General features: G+C 44.9%; 1 protein-coding gene across 2 annotated transcripts in view; it reads left to right on the top strand.

The window, feature by feature from the left end:
- Positions 1-21373, top strand: part of LOC310706929 (uncharacterized protein) — a 65256-nt gene that overhangs the window by 28943 nt on the left and 14940 nt on the right. For both annotated transcript variants that reach the window (XM_083503309.1, XM_083503308.1), the window contains exons 2-6: positions 5438-9224; positions 11379-11463; positions 13112-13176; positions 16862-17124; positions 19171-19331. In XM_083503309.1, the coding sequence (XP_083359435.1) occupies positions 5450-9224; positions 11379-11463; positions 13112-13176; positions 16862-17124; positions 19171-19331 (4349 nt within the window). In that variant the 5' untranslated portion in view covers positions 5438-5449. The remainder of the gene's footprint in view (positions 1-5437; positions 9225-11378; positions 11464-13111; positions 13177-16861; positions 17125-19170; positions 19332-21373) is intronic.

Below are 21373 nucleotides of genomic sequence, written 5' to 3' on the forward strand. Positions count from 1 at the left end.
GTGCAAGTAGATAAATAGGTACCACTCTGGCAGGAAGGTAAACGGCGCTTCCGTGCGCTGCTCTGGTTCGCCAGAAGCGGCTTAGTCATGCTGGCCACATGACCCGGAAGCTGTACTCTGGCTCCCTCAGCCAATAAAGCGAGATGAGCACCGCAACTCCAGAGTCAGTCACGACTGGACCTAATGGTTAGGGGTCCCTTTACCTTTACTGACTCGTTAAGAACAATTTCTTGCAATTGAAAAGCAAGCATCCTGGGATGACTCCTAGGCCAGAATCCTTCTCCCTGTAATTCTAGTGTCGGATGTGTATGCACACGATCTCCCCTTCTTGGGACTAAGATTATTCTGTTTTCCTGACATTACCCTAACTGTTAATTTGTGCAGTACATTGTTACGAGTTTGAGAGGGTAGGCTCTATTCCTGGATCCAACACAGATTCAATTGCTGGAATAGCCAGGCAGTGATACTAAGCGCTGCAAATCCTCCAACAGCCTGCTGAAATTCTGTAACTTTTCATACCATGAATATTTGGGGTTGATTTTGGTCCGACTGTGGTTGTGCTATAGTCTCCCTGGACAGCAGTGATGTGGTGGCATTAGGAAACCATGACAGAACAACTAAGACTGTGTCCATTCATGCCGCTTCACATCCACATTCAACTCCAGTGCGGATGAGTCCTAATAAAGCAGAATAAACCCACCACTAAAGACACATGTGGTACCCACAATAAACACCATTCTGAGGGCTCATCATTCCGTGTCAATTTGCTGCCCACTCTTCCTCTTTCCCTGTGAGAAAGAGGAGGCGCACAGCAAGCCAGCAAAGACCACTTTGCACAGGGTGCCCAAGAAAGGAGGCGGTGATGCCATTTCTTCCTTTCCAGGAAGTCTAGGGTGAAGTGAAAGCATTGCTTCACTTGCCCTTCTCTGTGTCATGCATGGGACAGAAGAGGACTATGGTCTCAGTCCTTTAGCTTTGCACAAGGCTCCGCAAGAGGAGTGCAATGAGAGAGATTGAGATGATGGAGCAGGGATATAGCCACACACAGAAATCCCAACCCCACTCACTGGGGAACTGGTGGGCTAAGCCAGACACAGTGGTTTCTCCTTTTCTGGAACTTTTACATATCCTAAAGGTAAAGGGACCCCTGACCACTAGGTCCAGTCGTGACCAACTCTGGTGTTGTGGCGCTCATCTTGCTTTATTGGCCGAGGGAGCCGGCGTACAGCTTCCGGGTCATGTGGCCAGCAGGACTAAACCACTTCTGGTGAAAACAGAGCAGTGCACGGAAACACTGTTTATCTTCCTGCCATAGCGGTACCTATTTATCTACTTGCACTCTGACATGCTTTCGAACTTCTAGGTTGGCAGGAGCAGGGACAGAGCAACGGGAGCTCACCCCGTCACGGGGATTCGAACCGCCGACCTTCTGATCGGCAACTCCTAGGCTCTGTGGTTTAACCCACAGTGCCACCCGCGTCCCTTTTACTCCACCATAATTTCTTTTACTCCACCATAATTTCCAGTCACAGTGAAGCATTTTTATAATGGCTTGGATGAAGCTGAGCATGCAAGCAAACAGAAAGGAAGAGTAGTAAAATCTCAGAGTGGTGGGGGGGGTTAGATTCAGCCTTGTGCTCCCCCTTCCAGTGAAAATAAGCCTGGGCTCTGCCACCAGCCCCATTATCTCCCCTCTTGAGCCACATGCCCTTACAGCTGCCTGTGTTGCAAGAGGCTGCAGGAGCAATCCTTGCAGGGTCATTCTCACGCATCATCTTCCTCCAGCTGATTACCCTCATTTTTTCCCTTCTGAATTGCAATTGACAGGAAAGGGCGGGGGGGGGGGAGAGAGAGCCAGCCACAGCTTAAAGGAAAAAGTGTGAGCCATTGTAATTTCCCATTGATTCCCTATTGTGTTTTATTGTTCTCTAAACGGTGTGCAAAATTCATGCAGAGTATTCTTTAAATAAATGAAATAAACAGAAACATTGTATGTAGAATTTCCTAAGGCTTTAGAACCGCCACAGTTTTCTTATTACCAGTGAGACTTTAAACATGTATAAAATGGGTGTTAGTAAAGTGCAGCTCCCAACCCTTAGGACATGGGTAGGCAAACTAAGGCCCGGGGGCCGGATCCGGCCCAATCGCCTTCTAAATCCGGCCCGCAGACGGTCCGTGAATCAGCGTGTTTTTACATGAGTAGAATGTGCCCTTTTATTTAAAATGCATCTCTGGGTTATTTGTGGGGCATAGGAATTCGTTCATATTTCCCCCCCCCTCCAAAATATAGTCTGGCCCCCCACAAAGTCTGAGGGACAGTGGACCGCCCCCCCTGCTGTAAAAGTTTGCTGACCCCTGCCTTAGGAGGTCATACTGACTGGCATCTATGCTGTTTTGATTTAATCTCAGCTATGACCTAATACTCCAGTATTAAATCAAAGGCTTACACTTCCTTTCTGCAGAACTCTAGCCTGACTCAGCAGCAGCGGCAACAACTTCACCCAGAGCAAAGCTGGGTTTGCCGGTGCAAAAATGGTTACGTTTACTATCCGTTTTCTATGAAAACAATGATCCCGGTGGGCCACTTTGAGGCAATATTGGGCTAGTGTTTTGGACCTGATGGAGTATTAACATCCGGTGATATTTATTTGTTTTACTCCATTTATGAATCATTTCCCATAAAGTATCTCAAATTGATGTCAGAAATTTCCTGTTGTGTGTTTCCATGGGATCTGCTAGGCAATTTTCCTGAAATCTTCTGAATGGTTAGGAAATATCTGAAAGGAGGGGTCATGCTTTTGCCCTCCAACCTACCTTGCCATAAGGATGACATAATCTGTGTAAAATGAACCATGCACTACAGTTTTTGAATGAGAGACAGGGCTTATCTGGTCCTGCTAGGTTTTATCTGAATTGACGCTTGCTGTGATTTAGCACCAAAGAATGGGTTTTCTCTGTGAAAGGAGTAGGTCGAGAGGCAAGACCCAAGCTTTCTAGGCATGCAGAAGTGTGGATGAGCCCACAGAGAGCTAAGTTTGCATTTTGTAAGCTAACAGCATTTTTGAGTTGCTGGTTGCTTCTGCCTAGAGATCTGATGTGAAGCAGCAGAACTTGGTGTCTTGGAGTGCTTAAACTCTGCTTCCACCTATGCTCATCCTCTTTATTTGTAGACAAATGTTACTAAGCATCATAAACCTCAACTGACCTCTTTCCGAAGGAAACCAAACATGGCGAAGCACTGTGCTTCCTGGAACCTGTCACTGCTTGGGAGAGTCACATAACAGTCTATTCAACAGAGAAGCTAAGGCAAACTTGAACATTTTACAAGTTTTGCCTCCTCATGTCTCTGACGGTCTTTTCAAATGAAGTTGGTTTTGCATGAGGAATGTGGATCTGGCCTCCATTTCTGGAGTAGTGCTGAATTCCTGAGAATCAGTGATTAGTGTTGCAGGTCTCTCCTTTCCTTAGGAATGCCTCTTGGGGGTTTTCAATGTCTGGTCATTTCCTAAAAACATAAGAGCCATGCTAGTCTCACATCCTCTTTCTACACTAGCCAACCAGGTGCCCACTGGAAGCCAGAAAACTGGACCTGATTCCCAGCAACTGGCATCTGACAGGATGTAGCCTTCTCCTCCATTCGTTTGTCTAGTCCTCTTTTAAAGCCATCCAAGTTGTGGCTGTTTCTTGTTACCTTGTTGTTGGTGTTGTTATAGGTAAAGGTAAAGGGACCCCTGACCATCAGGTCCAGTCGTGGCCAACTCTGGGGTTGTGGCACTCATCTCGCTTTATTGGCCGAAGGAGCTGGCGTACAGCTTCCGGGTCATGTGGCCGGCATGACTAAGTCGCTTCTGGCGAACCAGAGCAGCACACAGAAACGCCGTTTACCTTCCCGCTGGAGTGGTACCTATTTATCTACTTGCACTTTGACGTGCTTTCGAACTGCAAGGTGGGCAGGAGCAGGGACCGAGCAACGGGAGCTCACCTCATCGTGGGGATTCGAACCGCCGACCTTCTGATCGGCAAGTCCTAGGCTCTGTGGTTTAACCCACAGCACCACCCGTGTCCCTGGTGGTGGTGTTATGGCCTCCCCCTAAAATTTTGTTCCAAGACATAAGAGACCCATAAATTGTATTCTTTGTTGAGAAAGAGCATGTCTTTGCAAAATTTTCACCATCGAAAACTTCTGATTGCATTGTGCCCTAACGCTGAAAATTTAGGTTTTCTAAACCTAGTTTTTCCACCGAAAAAGCTACATTTATACATTTTTTAAGGCATTTATAAAATCTTTTGTGTGCTGGTGTATTTTTTTCCTGAAATGCTCATCATGTTATTGATCTCTGTGTAAAATTTCAAAGAGATCTGATCATTGGTTATGGAGGGAAAAAATAAAATGCACACAAGGCCGAGGATCTCAAGAGGGAAAGAAACACAGATTTCACGAAACTTTGAAGTGTTATAAAATTAAAACTGTTTGAGATAGAGGGAAAAAAATTAAGGAGGTTTCTTTCAACCATAAGGGAAGGGTGTACACCAAGTTTCATCAAAATGTGAGACGGTGGGTGGCGAAACCCCTGTTTTTTACGTTGATTTGATGTGGAATGACCCTTCTGAATAATGCAAGTTGTGTGAATTTACATAATTTATCTGGTTTGGGGGAAGGACAGAGAGCTATGCAAGGCTCGTGGAAGCAGCACCCCAACTACTAGAAACCGTAATTCAGCCATCCTTCTGGCTTCTGAGATTTCAATAAATGCTCATGTATGTTTAAGATTTTTTCAAACAAGAAACCTGAGACTGCAGAGCAAGTACCTGATTCTGAAAGAGTTCCATGATTCTTTCATCCTTATTGCTTTTAAGCCAAAGCATCCTGACTGGAGAAAAGATGTGCAGAGACAGACCTTCCTCTCCAGCTGTCTGCAACTCAAGATTGTCATTGAAGGGGTTGAAATAGGTGATCTCCTCCTTAGCCTCTCTGGATCTTTCCTTCCATGGGTGTAAAACAAAGTTAGAATCATTATTCCCAATGCGTTTTTTAAGTTTGGAATGATGATTCTAAGCTGGGAAGTTACCAGAGAGAAAGGAGCTCACCCTTCTTCTGTTCAGACTTGCAGCTTGTTTTGGCTGGGGAGAAAAATATGTCAAGGAAAGAATCATTGAACTCTGCATAATAGGTAGTTTGAGCCTCAGGTAGTTGGAGTCCACATTCTTTGCTCTCTTTCTTTTCATTTCTTTTTACACACCTGAATGCAAGTTGTCTGCCCACCTTTCCCCTCCGACTGCTCTTCTTCTTCTTCTTCTTCTTCTTCTTCTTCTTCTTCTTCTTCTTCTTCTTCTACTTCCTGTTGATTAGGTGTGTGGCTGAATGCTTTTAAGTGTAACATTTCCTGGTCAGCCATAGCCTTATAGTAATTCTTCCTCTTCTTCTTCTGATTTTCAGGATGTGCCACTGATGGAGTCTGAAAAAATCAAAGGGGAAGATCCTTTCCCCTCAGCAACCCACAAATTCAATGAATCGTCTAATCCTGCACCAGCCAGAAGGCACCATGATGTCACAGAATTTTTCACCAGGAGCGATGTTTCTGAAGAGAGGGTGGCAGTGAGAGCAGAGGATAAAAAGAACTCTTTTTCTCAAGCCCTGCCACTTCTCTTTGTCATGGAAGAACAGATATGGGGCAGATTCCCTAGCCCTGTGGAAAGAGAGACATCCATGGGACTAGAAAGAGGCCAGAGAGATCCAGAGGACTGGGGAGGATTTTCCGAGCAAGAAAATCTTCTCAATATACAAGAAGTCACTTTGGAGGATAACAAGGAGGCCCCTTTGGATTCCCGTCAGAGAGAACTTGAAGCTGCTCATTCCTTAAGTGATCATGAATCTTCCCTTTTCAGTACAGCAACTCTTGAACAGATCTCAAGTATTCCCAGTGAGGTCGCGGTGGGAGAGATAAAAGGTGAAACCTTTGTTCTTGGATTTCCCCAAGCTCTGAACCCTCGTGATGCATTTTCTCAGACACTGTGTGAGGAAACACATTCAACAGGCACTTTTTCTACTAGTGAGGAATCAGCCTATGACTGTCCCCTGGTGAGTCATGATGTTTCAGAGCATCACCAGAATGCTGAGCCTTCCAAAGGCAGATCAGATGAAAATCACTCATCGGAACTAGAGTCTCAATATGAACTAGACAAGAACCATATGCCAAATATGGAAGTCACATCGGAGATTGATGAGAGGATGTCCTCTAAGACCGAAGGAGCTGGCCAGATGCACCCAGATACCTCCATAGTGAATGAAGAGGGGAAAGTAAGAGAGTTAAAGGGACAAAGAGAGGGTGTGAAATCTTCTGCACTTTTCCAGCCAAGTTTTGAATTTTCTAAGGGTGGGAAAATCCATTATGATGTGCAACAACCAAAGCCTAAAGAAATTTTGTCTCTGCCAGACTCCAATAGAGTAGACAGTAATTCAGATATAGGAGAGGAAGTGGAAGAATCGGGACAAAATTCATTTATTTGCACTGTCCTCCATCTTGAGGAGGAGGATGGCACAGGAGGAAGCAAGACTCGTTCACTAAAGGAGACGGTGAAAACAAAGCATGCTACTGATTGTGATGAAGCAGAATCATCTCAGGTATCAAAATCATTGGAGTCAGGGACTGCAGAATTGGACCCACCAGAGTTGGTAGACACTGAACTAAATGAGGAATGCCTGGAATGGAAGGGAATGGAGAAAAAGGTGGAAACAGAGCAGAATAATCTAGAATTGAGACACAAAGGTCAGGAACAACAAGACTGTTGTGTGCAGATAAGTCAAGCATCAAAGCAAGGGATAGAGAGAGAGATAACTGCTCCACTAGGTTTAAATGCACTGAAAAAGAACTTGGGTCTTCCTGATTTAAAGAAGAACTGTTCTTTGGTTGAGGCTGAAGCATCTAATTTCACTTTCAAGGAGCTCTCATCTCCAAATCACGGTCCAAAGTCAGTCTGGACGCAGGACTCTGGTAATCCACAAATAGCAAAGGCAAGAGCTATGTCGATATCTGAAGGTATCCCAGTGTGTGAGAGCCCAAGGACACAGGCTCCAACATGCCATGATTCTAGACAACTGGAATCCTCTGGCATCGTTGACCAAGCTGGCCATAATAGCCAAGGCAGTGAGCAACCCCCTGAGGAAGACAGAAGAGCTATTGAAAGAGAGGACAGCGAATATGGTGGTGAAGAGACAAGTGTTGTGAGTCTTGATGGCGAAGGAAGACCGCCATCCTGTAGAGATTTAATAGTAACGCCTGATTCACAGATTTATCTGTATGATTCTCAGCCTGTGGATCACCCTATTGATGGTGAAATCCATATCACTGCCTCATCACTGGGGACCTCAACAGAGGCAGATTCTCTGGAGGAAGGTGCTGGCAAGAGAGCCAGAGATGGTACTATTGTGCCATGTAAAGAATCAGAATCTACACAAGAGCCAGAAAACCAGAATCTGCTTAAGCCATGTCAGCTGAACAGAATGGATTGTGGAGAAGTATTGAGCAGTGATGCAGACATATGGGCTTCCAGCAAAAATGACATATCTGGTAAAGACTTATATGACGTTGCTCAGGGTACTGCTTCTGAGATCCTTCAAAGTATACCATCAGAGGAGGGTCTGTCCAACACAGACAGACAGAGTGTAGAATTCAGCCCTGATCCAGAATCATTCCAGGCACAAGACACTACCATAAGTTACTTGGAAACCCCAATGAGGAGCCTTGAGATTCCAGAAAAGGAAGCAGGAGGAGATACAGTTTGCATGGAACAACAAACTTTAATCAGTGAGTCACCATGTTCATTAGTTCTTGAAGAGGATGGAACAGAAGGTGGCAACACGGAGACTTCAGATGTGGCTCAGCCAGCAAAGCCTTTGACCCCAACACCTGCCTCGGATCAGGCCATTCCTCCAGAGCCTGCTTCCAGCCGCTTAAATCAGCTCATGACAACTGTGTCAGACTACAGTGAGTCTGCTCAGTTTTTAAGCCCTGCACCTAATGCAGACACATTTGTTCATCCTCTCACTCCTGCTCTTGGACCCAGTCAACCCAGTCAGCTCCTAGAACAACTGCCCTCTCCCAGTCAAGCTTGCCAGTTTTTAGCCCCAAAGTCCACTGCCGTTAAGGCGCCACAGTCTTCAGTCCCAACACCAGACAATGAACTATTTAATCAGCCCCCAGTGACGGAATGCAGTTCCAACCAACATATGCCACATCCACTCCATTCTGATTCGGTGTTTCCTGCCGATCACCCCATTCAACTAGCAAACTCTAGCCAAACCAGGGAATCTGTAGCTCCTGAGTTTAACTCCAACCCCACAGCCTTTGCTCTTAACAGGGACCTTCAGCTTCCACATCCAGCTTCCAGCTCCAACATGCCTCCAGCTCCTGATGGTGATCAGTTTGCCCAACAACCAGTTGAAGCACCAGAGTCTACTCTACCTGTTAACTCTATAGATGGGGGTGGTTGTGTGTTTGTTGCCGACTGCATCTCTCAGACCATATCCTATGCTGCTGAAGCCGAAAAGCTTGCCCAGGCTCCAAACATAGACAGCAGAGTTGAAGAATTCCCTGTTGTACAGTTGGCCAATTCAGAAGGGGCAGGTACTTCACAAGGCCAGAAGGGCAGGAATATACACGAAGCATCCAGACTAATGGAGATACACCCAGATGTTGGCATTTCGGGAAACAGTGGGCCAGTGGAAGACTCCTCCTGCAACATTCCTGATACTATGGATATATGCGATGGGAAGTCATCAAATAAATACAGCCTCCATCCCTCAGTAAGGAGTCAGAAAATGTCTGAAGCTGCAGAGGCCAGAAGTCCAGTGCAACCTTCACTTATAGCTTTCACCAACCCAATACACTTTTTCCAGCAAGGCCCTCCATCTCCACCAACTATCAGACACCCATGCAGAGAACAGGCTGCCTGTCAAGGGCCACAGTGGTGGCAGCAGTCCCAGAGAGAAGATGCTAAGAGAGATGCAGAGGACACAGTCCCACCTGTGCTTCCCAGAAAGGAAGGCGGAGCCAGGCACCTACCCTTAGAGAAATGTACTAGTTGTCCAAATAAAAGTGTAGACGCAAAAGAACCAACATCCAGTTCCAAGAAACAGGAAGTGCTAAGCAAACACCGGGCTAAAAGCAAAGACTGGCATCGGCAGGGTTTGAGAAAGATCTCAATACCAACGGACAATGAATTAGGTGAGCGACTTTTAATCCCTGTTCCTTATCAAAATGACAAGAAAAGTGAAAGGAGGTTGCCCCCCAGCCACGCCCCCAGCTGTGCCGATTGGACGGCTGGGGGTTTGACATGGCTGGGAGTACCCATGACGTGGGTGGCCCTCCAGCCAGGTCACTGGGGGGTCCCAGATGCCGGTCCGCAACACCGCCCCCCAGGGAAGGAGAGCAGACCTGTTATAGACTAACATCAGTCTACAGTGGTACCTCGGGTTACATATGCTTCAGGTTACATACACTTGGGGTTACAGACTCTGCTAACCCAGAAATAGTGCTTCAGGTTAAGAACTTTGCTTCAGGATGAGTACAGAAATCGTGCTCCGGCGGTGCGGTGGCAGCGGGAGGCCCCATTAGATAAAGTGGTGCTTCAGGTTAAGAACAGTTTCAGGTTAAGAACGGACCTCCAGAACGAATTAAGTACTTAACCCGAGGTACCACTGTATCTGAAAGCCAGCTCCCAACTTTAAATAAAATAAAATGAGTCCTGCTGGACTAGATCAAATATCCGTCTAATCAAGCATCATGTTTACAACAGTTGCCAGCTAGATTTCTGCAGAGCATGTAAGCAACAGACTTTCTCACTATGTCCCAAGCACCTGAAAATCTGAGGTATACGGTCTTTGAACATGGAGGTTCCATTTAGTTACCATGGCTACTGATCATTGATATATATCTGTCTTTAGATTTCACTTTTGAAACCCTCTAAGCCATGGACGGGCCTTTAGCACATCGTATAGCAGTGCTGATGGTCACTGCCTTTGGCAGATTCACAGAGGATAGAGTGATCAGTATCAGAGAACTGGAACAGAGAGAGGCTCTGTTGTCCACATGCTCTGCTTTTGGGCTTCCGGCAAGGATCTGGCTAGGCATAGTTGGAAAATGAGATGGACATGATATAACCCAGCAGGGTCATCTTGTGTGCTTAATGCTGGGAACTGGACTTCAGATAAATACAGTGGTACCTCGGTTTTCAAACATAATCTGTTCCGGAAGTCCATTTGAGTTCCGAAACTTTCAAAAACCGAAAGTGGAAGCCTTAATACCGAAAACTCAAAACGGAAGCCACATTTCCTGTTCAAGTTCTGAGGCGCATTTGAAAACCAAGGCACTTACTTCCGGGTTTTCGGCGTTCGAGTTCCGAAATGTTTGTCTACGGAGGCGTTCAAAAACCGAGGTACCATTGTATCAAGAAAAGCATGAAAAGGAATGGAAGTATGGTCAGAAACTAAAATGATGCTGTGCAGATAGCAGGTAGCGTTTGTGATAATAAACTGGGAAGCCCTTGTGAGTGGTTTGGAACCACGAAAGCCACTTGAATCACATGGGGAGATATTTTGTGCACCATCTTAGTGATGTGGGAATAACTATAGGTCCCAGTGCCACTACAGTGCTGTTTACATTGGGCTGTCGTGGACTGCAAGACTCTTGGCAAAATCTGTGCCTCCCATGAAATTAGGAGCAAATGGAACAGGAGGAGGGCTACCACATCTGTGGTGTCATTGAGTAGACACCTCAAGGGAGGGTCACCCAAGGTTCATCTAGTTCAACCCTCTGCAGTGCAGGATCACACCTAAGAGAAGAGATGCAAAACACTGCTCTTGGAGACAGTCGTATTGAGAGCAAAACATATTGCCTTTCCCCCTGTGGGGGACTGACCACTGAAAGGGAACAGACACACCATGTATCTCCATGCACAGAGACATGTTGTCCTCCCATTGGCTCTTTCCTGCAGTATACAGTGGTACCTTGGTTTAAGAACAGCTTCGTTTATGAACAACTTGGATTAAGAACGCTGCAAACACGGAAGTAGGGGTTTTGGTTTGTGAACTTTGCCTTGGAAGCAGAACATGTTCCGCTTCCTGTTGAGTGTGTTCCATTTGTAAATTGAGTCCCCCGCTGCTATGGGAAAGCACGCCTTGGTTTAAGAACGCTTTGGTTTAAGAACGGACTTCTGGAACGGATTAAGTTCGTAAACCAAGGTACCACTGTATAGTCCTTCTCTCCACCTGGTGCAATGAGCTACATTTCCATTTTTGCAGCTGAGAAGTTGTGACTGAATTACAAGCACTTCAGCACTTAATTTTTCTGGAATAAGACCACTATCTCTTCCATTTTCAGAGTTTATAGCATCTCTTATCTCGTCAAAGGAGGAAGCCCCTGCACACAAAGAAAAATCAGACCATTTTGACAGAGTGAAATTTGGGTGAGTCTCTTCCCATAAGCATTTTTGTACTGAGCCACTGGACAGCCTCTTGTGACAGTGGAATTAAATTCCTTCTAGTGCTTTCTGAATGTTCACGCTATGTCACAGGAACTAAGAACCAGTGTGGTATATCAGCAGTTACAATGTTGGGTTTCCAATTAGTGAAATGCAGGTTCAAATCCTTCCTCGGCTATGAAGCTGACTGGGTGACCTGCCTTGGACAAATAAATTAAGCCCCCCTGAAATACTTAATTGCCTTCACCCCCAGTTCAGGTATGCAAAATGCTTCTGCCCATATGGTTCATTCCAGCCCAATATTTATGCTCAACCCCTCAAGAGGTCTGTAAATAAAACATAAGAGATGTTGGAAAAGCTTGCTGAGCTTGGATATGGGATTCAGGAGCTCATTGATGCTCACCTCAAAGAAGAGGGGAACCTCACGAGAACCCCAAGTTCTCCAGCGCAAATTAAAATCCACCCTCAAGAACAACAGCTTTGCACAGTTTGAGGAGACCCTGCAAAGGACCTGAAATTAGAGCAACTTAAGAGAAGCTCCAGCAGGCTGCCAACCTATTGAACTGCTCAGGGGAAGAGACAGCATCTCTGAACTACACTGCTTGTGGGGGGCTTCAAGAAATGTTTTGAGGTTCTGCGGGCTCTTTATCCCCCTTGGGCTGCAGATGTGAAACCATAATCTGCAGTGAGGATATTGCAGTTTTGTAAGCCTCCATGAATTCACTGTGGCTGCAAATGACAGCTTTGGGGCTGGGTGGGGCAGGGCGTGAAGTGGTTGAATTCAGATAGCCTGACCTATTTCCCAGCCAATTACGCAATTTTAAAAGCTCAGCTTATTTCCAGGTCAATCCAATGTGAGCTGTGGAAAGCTCCCCCTTCTGTATAGGGCAGGCTTGCCCAAACTTTTTCCAAAGAGGGCCAGATTTGATGAAATTAACATGCGTGAGGGCTGACCAAAGTTGTTGGGCTTTTTTTTAGGATTTTACCCCAGGAGATAAACTGCCACAGAGGCCGGATTAAGATTGAGGCCGGATGTGGGGCTGTGGCATGTCTAACTTGCCTCACAGAGTTGTTGTAAAGATAAATGTTATGTACTGAAGTTCTCACCCTGGGCCAGCAGGGGGATACTGTAGATAGTTATGCAAATGAAGGATCGAAAGTGACGTTCAGTGATTGGCTAGTTTGTATGCAAATGAAGGATTGAAAGTGATGTTCAGTGATTGGATAGTTTTAGAAAGTTGCAACAGTTACGTTGTTCTGGAGCTCTATATAAGCAGGCTGACTGAGCTCCTCAGTTCAGTTCTGTTCTGGCATCTGAATAAAGAAGAGCTGCTTGAAGAATCGCTGTGTTGTCTGATATGTTCACCCACAACTTAACAATAAATTAACCTGAAGAAATCTGCCAAATGCTCCTTGGAAGAACAAACTTCCAAGAAGAAGCTTTATTGTGGTTTCTGCCTTGCCATTTTCCTCAGCGAGAGTAGGCAATGTAGGCTATGACCCCAGCGTTTAAAATGCTAGCTGTAACTGATGAGATCCAACGCTCAGGTTATACTACCCTCTTTGTAGACCTTATTGATTTTTCTCATATTTGTATACTATTCACATCTTGATGTTTTCCATTCCCTGAAAGAGAGAAGAAACTACTAGAGACAGCAGAAACCATCAAACGGCGGCGCTCCAAATTAATAAACTCGTGTAAGTACTTCCTGCCTAACGAAGTTCTCTGTGTGCTAAAAAACACTCTGCAGGTGCAGAATAATAGCAATAATAATAATAATAATAATAATAATAATAATAATAATAAATTTATTATTTATATCCCGCCTCATCTAGCTGGGTTTCCACAGCCACTCTGGGCAGCTATCAACAGATTAAAAACAGAAAGTAATAAATAATAATAATAATAATAATAATAATAATAATAATAATAATAATAATTTAGTTGTACCCCGCCCATCTGGCTGGGTTTCCCCAGTCACTCTGGGTGGCTTCCAACAAAGATTAAAAATACATTAAAATATCACACATTAAATACTTCCCTAAACAGGGCTGCCTTCAGATGTCTTCTAAAAGTCAGATAGTTGTTTATTTCCTTGACATCTGATGGGAGGGTGTTCCACAGGGCTGTCACCACCACCAAGAAGGCCTTCTGCCTGGTTCAAGCCTCTAAGTGTGGGGTTCATTTAAATTTTCCCAGGGTTAATAACAGACAAGAGTGTTTAATTGAGGAACAATGAAAACATAAAAGCTGTGTCTGACGTGAATGTGATTAGAACTAGTAATCTCCACCCTAAACCCATTCCCACCCAGCTAATCCCATCTACCCCCCACTCTAAACTGACAAAACTCCCTGCTGTGATTCCATGCTCCCTTCAGTTCCTCTTCCCTACTATTTCATTCTACCCCCTCCAAACATGGTTTGGATGTGATTACGTACACATTAAATTATATATTCTTTTACAAAAGTGTGCTTAGACCAGCCATTTATATTTTGGAGGAAGAGCAGTCATAGGTCCCTGTTCTGGAATGTCTTCCTATTCTAGAATGGAGCCCTCATTCAGGTTTCTGGATGCTTCAATATTATTTTCAATGAAAGAGAGATGGTAAAGAGATCCTAAAGCATCTCAGCGGCAGCAGCGTTGCCTGAGAGGGGATATCAAACATGAGCCTAAAGCAGAGTGTTATTCTCCCTGCTTTTTCTTCTTTTTGCAGAAAATGGGAGTAGATATAGAAACAACCCTAGCATCTTACTTAATTTATCTCCTTATTTTTGTTCTCAGAGCTGGGTTGGCCTGAGAGAAAAGTGCTGATGCGGGATGGATTTATTTAAAAAAATAAAGTAAATCTATAAACTGCATTGGATGCTAACTGCAGATTCAGCAAGCTTGGCAATTTCAAAAGTTTTAGCTTTGCTTACTAAATACAAGAAAGATAAAAATGCTAAATTAGACCTCTCTCTAGGGCATCTACGGACGCGGGTGGCGCTGTGGGTTAAACCACAGAGCCTAGGACTTGCCGATCAGAAGGTCGGTGGTTCAAATCCCCGCGATGGAGTGAGCTCCCATTGCTCTGTCCCTGCTCCTGCCAACCTAGCAGTTCGAAAGCACGTCAAAGTGCAAGTAGATAAATAGGTACCGCTCCAGCGGGAAGGTAAATGGCGTTTCCATGCACTGCTCTGGTTCGCCAAAAGCGGCTTAGTCATGCTGGCCACATGACCCGGAAGCTGTACGCTGGCTCCCTCGGCCAATAAAGCAAGATGAGCGCTGCAACCCTAGAGTCGTCCACGACTGGACCTAATGGTCAGGGGTCCCTTTACCCTTTACCTTTACCTAGGGCATCAAAAAAATATTCAAACACAAACTAAATATCAGCCTATTCTGCACAGGAAAAAATATTTCAGAGAAAACCACATCACTGCAGCAGTCTTCAGAGGGAAAAGGTGATGTTGGGGCTGGGGAACATTTTATTCCCTTATCCAACTGCCCCTTTTGTTGCTAAAGTCTAGTCACCAGATCCCACTTTATACCTGAATTGGGAAGTCATGTAAACAACAAACGTGGCTGCCCTCATTATGCCTACTTTGCCCCAGTGTCGGCCAGTGAAATGCTAATAATATATCTATTGCTTATAGAAAAGCCCCAGGTGTTCTAGAAATTATCTGTTTTGTCAGCCATGGTGAAAGGGTCCATATGGGTCCATATGACCAGCGAATGGAAATTTCAGGCCCCTTCTCAGAATTTTAGCTTTCAGGTTTTAAAAAAAGTCTGACGTAGGAATGCCAGAGAAACAGAAATAGGAAAAGAAATGGACACAATTTGCATGTGTGTACAAGGTCAGGAATGGAAACCACACAAAGAAATATAAGTGGTATGAGCTGTTGTTGTGTTTTTACTCCACAAAGGTGGAGATGCAAATAACTTACGTTTTGGCAGAAGCCAGCCTGCAGATGAATGGAAACCGTGCTGTTTGCGACAAACAGAGATAGGACAGAAATTGCTGCTTCCTTGCTTCCCTAGTCTGTAGCTCTAAAATTAACAGAGTTGTGAGGAGTGGGGGAAAGATGCAGGAAAGAATTCTTCCCTTTTGCTCAGAAATGATGTAAAGCTGCAAATACACCTGTTCTATTGACAAGCTGTTGGTACTTATTTTTAAGTATCAGGTAACATTTCTGGGACGCGGGTGGTGCTGTGGGTTAAACCACAGAGCCTAGGACTTGCTGATCAGAAGGTCGGCGGTTCGAATCCCCGCGACGGGGTGAGCTCCCGTTGCTTGGTCCCTGCTCCTGCCAACCTAGCAGTTTGAAAGCACATCAAAGTGCAAGTAGATAAATAGGTACCGCTCCGGCGGGAAGGTAAACGGCATTTCCGTGCGCTGCTCTGGTTCGCCAGAAGCGGCTTAATCATGCTGGCCACATGACCCAGAAGCTGTACGCTAGCTCCCTTGGCCAATAAAGTGAGATGAGAGCCGCAACCCCAGAGTCGGTCATGACTGGACCTAATGGTCAGGGGTCCCTTTACCTTTACCTTAACATTTCCAATGTTATGAAAATTAAACACCATCATTTTACATGTATAAATGGAATTATATTCTTGCTGGTCCAAGGCCAATAGCAGCAGAAATAGCCTTCCCCTTTTCAGAATCTTCCTACTACAGTCGTATCTTGGTTGTTGAACGCTTTGGAACTGATACATTTCGGCTTCTGAATGATCGAAAACCGGAAGTGAATGATTCTGAATGATTTTCAGAAGCCGAACGTCCTCTGCGTCTTCCGTGGCTTCTGACTGGCTGCAGGACGCTCCTGCAGCCAATCAGATGGTGCGTCTTGGTTTTTGAACAGTTCTGGAAGTCAAACGGACTCCTGGAATGCATTCTGTTTGAGAACCAAGGTACGACTGTACATATCTGTTTCTAACCGGTCATTTCATTTTAATGTTTATTTTTTCTATGTTTATACAACAACATTTGAATGTAAGTCGTTTAACTTCAGGCTGTTTGGAATTTAAAATACAGTGTGTTTACTGCTTCACACTGACAAATTAAACCTTCCATGGTTCCAGTAGTAGATAGGTAGCCGTGTTGGTCTGCCATAGTCAAAATAAAAAATTCCTTCCAGCAGCACCTTAAAGACCAACTAAGTTAGTTCTTGGTATGAGCTTTCGTATCTGAAGAAGTGTGCATGCACACGAAAGCTCATACCAAGAACTAACTTAGTTGGTCTTTAAGGTGCTACTGGAAGGAATTTTAAATTAAACCTTGTCCCTTCCTCTCCTCAGTGTGCCCTAACCCCACCACAACCACCTCACCACCCGCATAATAGCTCTGGTTGCAGGTCTGGTGCATTGAGTCAGAATTGTTAAGACTTGGTGGTTTTTCTTCACAGCGAAGTTGCTCTACCAGGAATACAGTGATGTTGCGCTGAACAAAGCCATTCAAAGTCAAAAGAGAGCAGATTCCTTGACCGAAGATTTGGAGTATAAATCCACAGACTCCCCAAGGTTACGAAGAAAAAACATCTCCCCTCAGGATTCCTACCTGCAACGCTTGTCCGTCTCATCCTCGACGTCCCTGTGGCAGGACATTCCCATGGTCCGAGAGAGCACTGTGCTGCTGAGCATGACCCGTGAGGAGCAGAAGTTGCAGGAGGTAATAGAGGAGGAGCGCAGCCAGGCATATTTGACTAGAGAGGAGGCTAACTCAATATGGCTAGTGGTAGAACCAGCAGGCCTAGAGGAGGCGAGCTGGAAGATGGAGCGAACCAGATGAATGGGGTAAGAGTCCAAATGGAAAAGTGAAGTGAGAGGATGGACAGAGAGCTGCAGAATCAGAATCAGGGAAGTTGGCATGCTGGTTTGAAATAAGCAACTAGCAGCCAACAGCTCTCCAGCATTAATTTACTTTATCAGAGTTCTGTGGGGATTACTCTCGAGATAGACGGATGCCCACAACCAGTGCCGTATTTACGTATAAGCTAAACAAGCTATAGGGACGCAGGTGGCGCTGTGGGTTAAACCACAGAGCCTAGGACTTGCTGATCAGAAGGTCGGCGGTTCGAATCCCCGCGACAGGGTGAGCTCCCGTTGTTCAGTCCCAGCTCCTGCCCACCTAGCAGTTCGAAAGCATGTCAAAGTGCAAGTAGATAAATAGGTACCGCTCCGGTGGGAAGGTAAACGGCGTTTCCGTGCACTGCTCTGGTTTGCCAGAAGCGGCTTAGTCATGCTGGCCACATGACCTGGAAGCTGTACGCCAGCTCCCTCGGCCAATAAAGCAAGATGAGCGCCGCAACCCCATGACTGGACCTAATGGTCAGGGGTCCCTTTACCTTTTACCTTTAAACAAGCTATAGCTTAAGGCCCCACTCTCTTAAAGGTAAAGGTAAAGGGACCCCTGACCATTAGGTCCAGTCGTGATCGACTCTGGGGTTGCGGCGCTCATCTTGCTTTATTGGCTGAGGGAGCTTCCGGGTCATGTGGCGAACCAGAGCAGCGCACGGAAACGCCATTTACCTTCCCGCCGGAGCGGTACCTATTTATCTACTTGCATTTTGACGTGCTTTCGAACTCTATAAGGGGTCCCCAAAAAAAATTTAAGGAAAAAAACCTGGATGTGCTTTTCCAAAATATAAGATAAAAAACAAATAAATTAAACCTACATACAGCAACAGTGTTTTGTGTTGTGTAGGCTCCTATGATGTAATATTTTGTTATGTGCAAATGGCTTTAGATGCCTATTAGGTCCATGAATTACCTTATAGCATATATTCAACACAAAAAAGCAGTGACAATTTGTTGTTGACAGAGGACAGCTGGACATATAAAGGGCCCCATTGCCTTCAGTAGCTTAGGGCCTCATCAAACCTAAATCCAGCCCTGCCCACAACATAACTCACAGGCAACGTAGGATTGCAACCTTCGAATGCACAAGGAAGGGGTGACAAATTGTTTGACATCATTCAGAAGGGTTGCATGTAAGATGAAAATGAAGGGAAAGATCTTAAGGACCAATAGGCTGGCAAAAACAATCAAACAGGTTTTCCTTTAGGAGTGGATCCAGGAGGAAAGGACAAAAAGGAAAGGAGACAGTGACGGGGAGATGGAGCAAGAGAGCAGCAAATGTTCAATATCCCAAATCTAGGCAGGTGGAAGGATGGAGGTTTCCAAGGTTGACCCCTGAGACATTCATAGGATGTTTGGTTGTGTGGTGCTGAATGTTATGTACTGAAGTTCTCACCCTGGGCCAGCAGGGGGATACTGTAGATAGTTATGCAAATAAGGGATCGAAAGTGTCCTTCAGTGATTGGATAGTTTTAGAAAGTTGTTACAGTTACGTTGTACTGGAGCTCTATATAAGCAGGCTGGCTGAACCCTTCAGTTCAGTTCAGAGTTCAGTTCTGGCCTGTGAATAAACAAGAGCTGTTTGAAGAATCGCTGTGTCGTCTGATATGTTCACCCACAACTTAACACTGAATGCAATTCTTGATCGGCTGGTTTGGATAGACCAGTTCCAGGCCTCTCTTCTGATGGACAACGAAGCGAGAGATACAGTTGCTAGCTGTGTCTCTATCAAGAACATGCAGATACGATCTACTCCCCTTGAGGGTTTTCCTTTTTTTGTTTAATTCCATCTCAAATAATTCATTGCTTCTCGGAGTATCCTGTGCTCTAAAGCTTATGTTCTCCACATTATTAACAGGCCAAGTTTGAACTGATTGTATCAGAAGCCTCATACCTGCGGAGCTTAAATGTGGCCGTGGACCACTTCCAGCACTGCCATGAACTCCAAGCTGTCTTAACGAATCAAGATAAACAGTGGCTTTTCTCCCGCCTTCAGGATGTACGTGACGTTAGTGCCAAGTGAGTTCTGGTCTTCCTGTTCTGCTTGTACAGCTATCACACTGGAACCCTGGATGTCTCAAGCCAATGCAATCAATAGATACTTGCCTGTGCCTCATAACCACATAGTACTTTGTGCTAGACTATAGACTGTGGGTGGGCAGAACACTGTCAGCATCAGTTTTTGGAACTGAAATTTGGAATATATATATTCCAAATTTCCTGTTTCCAAATTAATCTGCAACTTTAAAAAAAAAAAGCCAAATGAAAATTCATATATGAATGCATATTTTATTTTATATTTATTTATTCATACGGCCATTTATAAACTGCCAACTCGTAAAAATATTATGGCAGTGTATAATAAGATAATTAAAGCATTTAAAAAACAGACTAAAACTGAATCAAATTAATTATTTTAAAATGCTTGTTGAAACCAACATTTTCAGCAGGCAGCAAAATACTAGAATTGGAGGTGCCTGTCTGCTTTCAACAGAGCCAGCATTCCAAATGACTGGTCATGAAATATGCATTTCTAAAAATATTTCAATGCACATTTTATCATAAAATGCACGCGTTTAATACCTTTTGAGCTGATAACAGTAAAGCTAGAGAAGTGCAAAATGCCCAGGACCGCTATACTGCAATCCACACATTAGTCCATAAATTCCTCAAGCCTGCCTACTATGCACACATTCAGGCTGATATTTCTATTATCACATACAAATAATTAGCCGTGACTTAGGAAATACTTCCTGTCATTTTGGAGTAAAACCTGGATTCTGGTCTCCATGTTTAGGTAGCCCTGAAAAAAAAACACGACGACACAACTAAAAGTTTTGTTAGTATTTAATGTTGTAACATTGTTTAACATTGTGTTTTGATTTTTTATCTGGTTGCACATTTGCCTAGAATGCTGTTCAGCAGATGAATAGAATAGAAATGACTGAAGGGTTTGTCCGTGCTTCTACTTGTCCCCTGTCTAGAAAGCACAGGTCTGAGCAGTTTTCCCCTTGCCCTGCTCCTTTTCCAGGGAAAGCCTGCTTTTTGGTGCCAAATCAGAGCAAACACCAATCCAAGTGAACACTAAAAAGTAGTTTTCCCTGGGGCAATAAGCCCTAAATCTTTATATGATCACCCAAGCAAGGTGCAACAAGCACTCCTCCTCCCTGGTCTCCCAGAACCCGAAGAGTTATGCAGTGAGAGGAGCAAAGACAGTCATGCAAGCACAGTCTCAGATTGCTTGGGGGAAACCCTGGCAATGAGGGGACTTAGGCAGCTGTGGGGAGGCTTTCAGCCACAGCAACTGCTTCATGGGGGAAAGACCTGTCAGAAATGAGTTGCTGTGCTCATTAGGCCTCACACTCCTGTGCAGATCCTGTTGCTGCTAATAAGGAGTTACCGTATTTTTCGCTCTATAACACGCACCCGACTATAACATGCACATAGTTTTTAGAGGAGGAAAAGAAGGAAAAAAAATATTCTAAACGAAACAGTGGATGTATGATTTTTGTGGTTCATGCTGTGGCCACAGACATGTGATCTGACGGTGAGTTTGGGGTAGCCCAATGCAAAAATCCTGAGGATCCATGTGGATCCATGCTTTGTAACCATGTTTTTGCACCACTGCGGCCCCAGGCAACAGTGGGTGCGTGATTTTTTTGGTGCAAGCTGTAGCCATGGACATGCTATGTGATCTGATGGTGAATTTGGGGTGACCCAGTGCAAAAATCCTGAGGATCTATGTGGATCCGTGCTTTGTAACCAGGCTCTCTGTCCCTCTCTTCTCCCCACTCAGTGGCTCTTCTCCGCTTTGCTGTTTTTCAAAGCGAGCCATGGAGGAGGGAAGGAAGGGGAACCATGGATCCTCTGCTCACGACTGCAGCAGATCCCCCCGCCATCCGTAGGCATTCGCTCCATAACACGCACAGACATTTCCCCTTACTTTCTAGGAGGAAAAAAGTGAGTGTTATGGAGCAAAAAATACGGTAACTCCAACTTGCTTGGGTGATTTACTGCAAGCTCACTCCTGTCACACAATGAGTAAGAATTTTCCTGCATCT

Source organism: Podarcis liolepis, assembly GCF_965112155.1.
Source record: "Podarcis liolepis genome assembly, chromosome: 5".
NCBI lineage: Eukaryota > Metazoa > Chordata > Lepidosauria > Squamata > Lacertidae > Podarcis > Podarcis liolepis.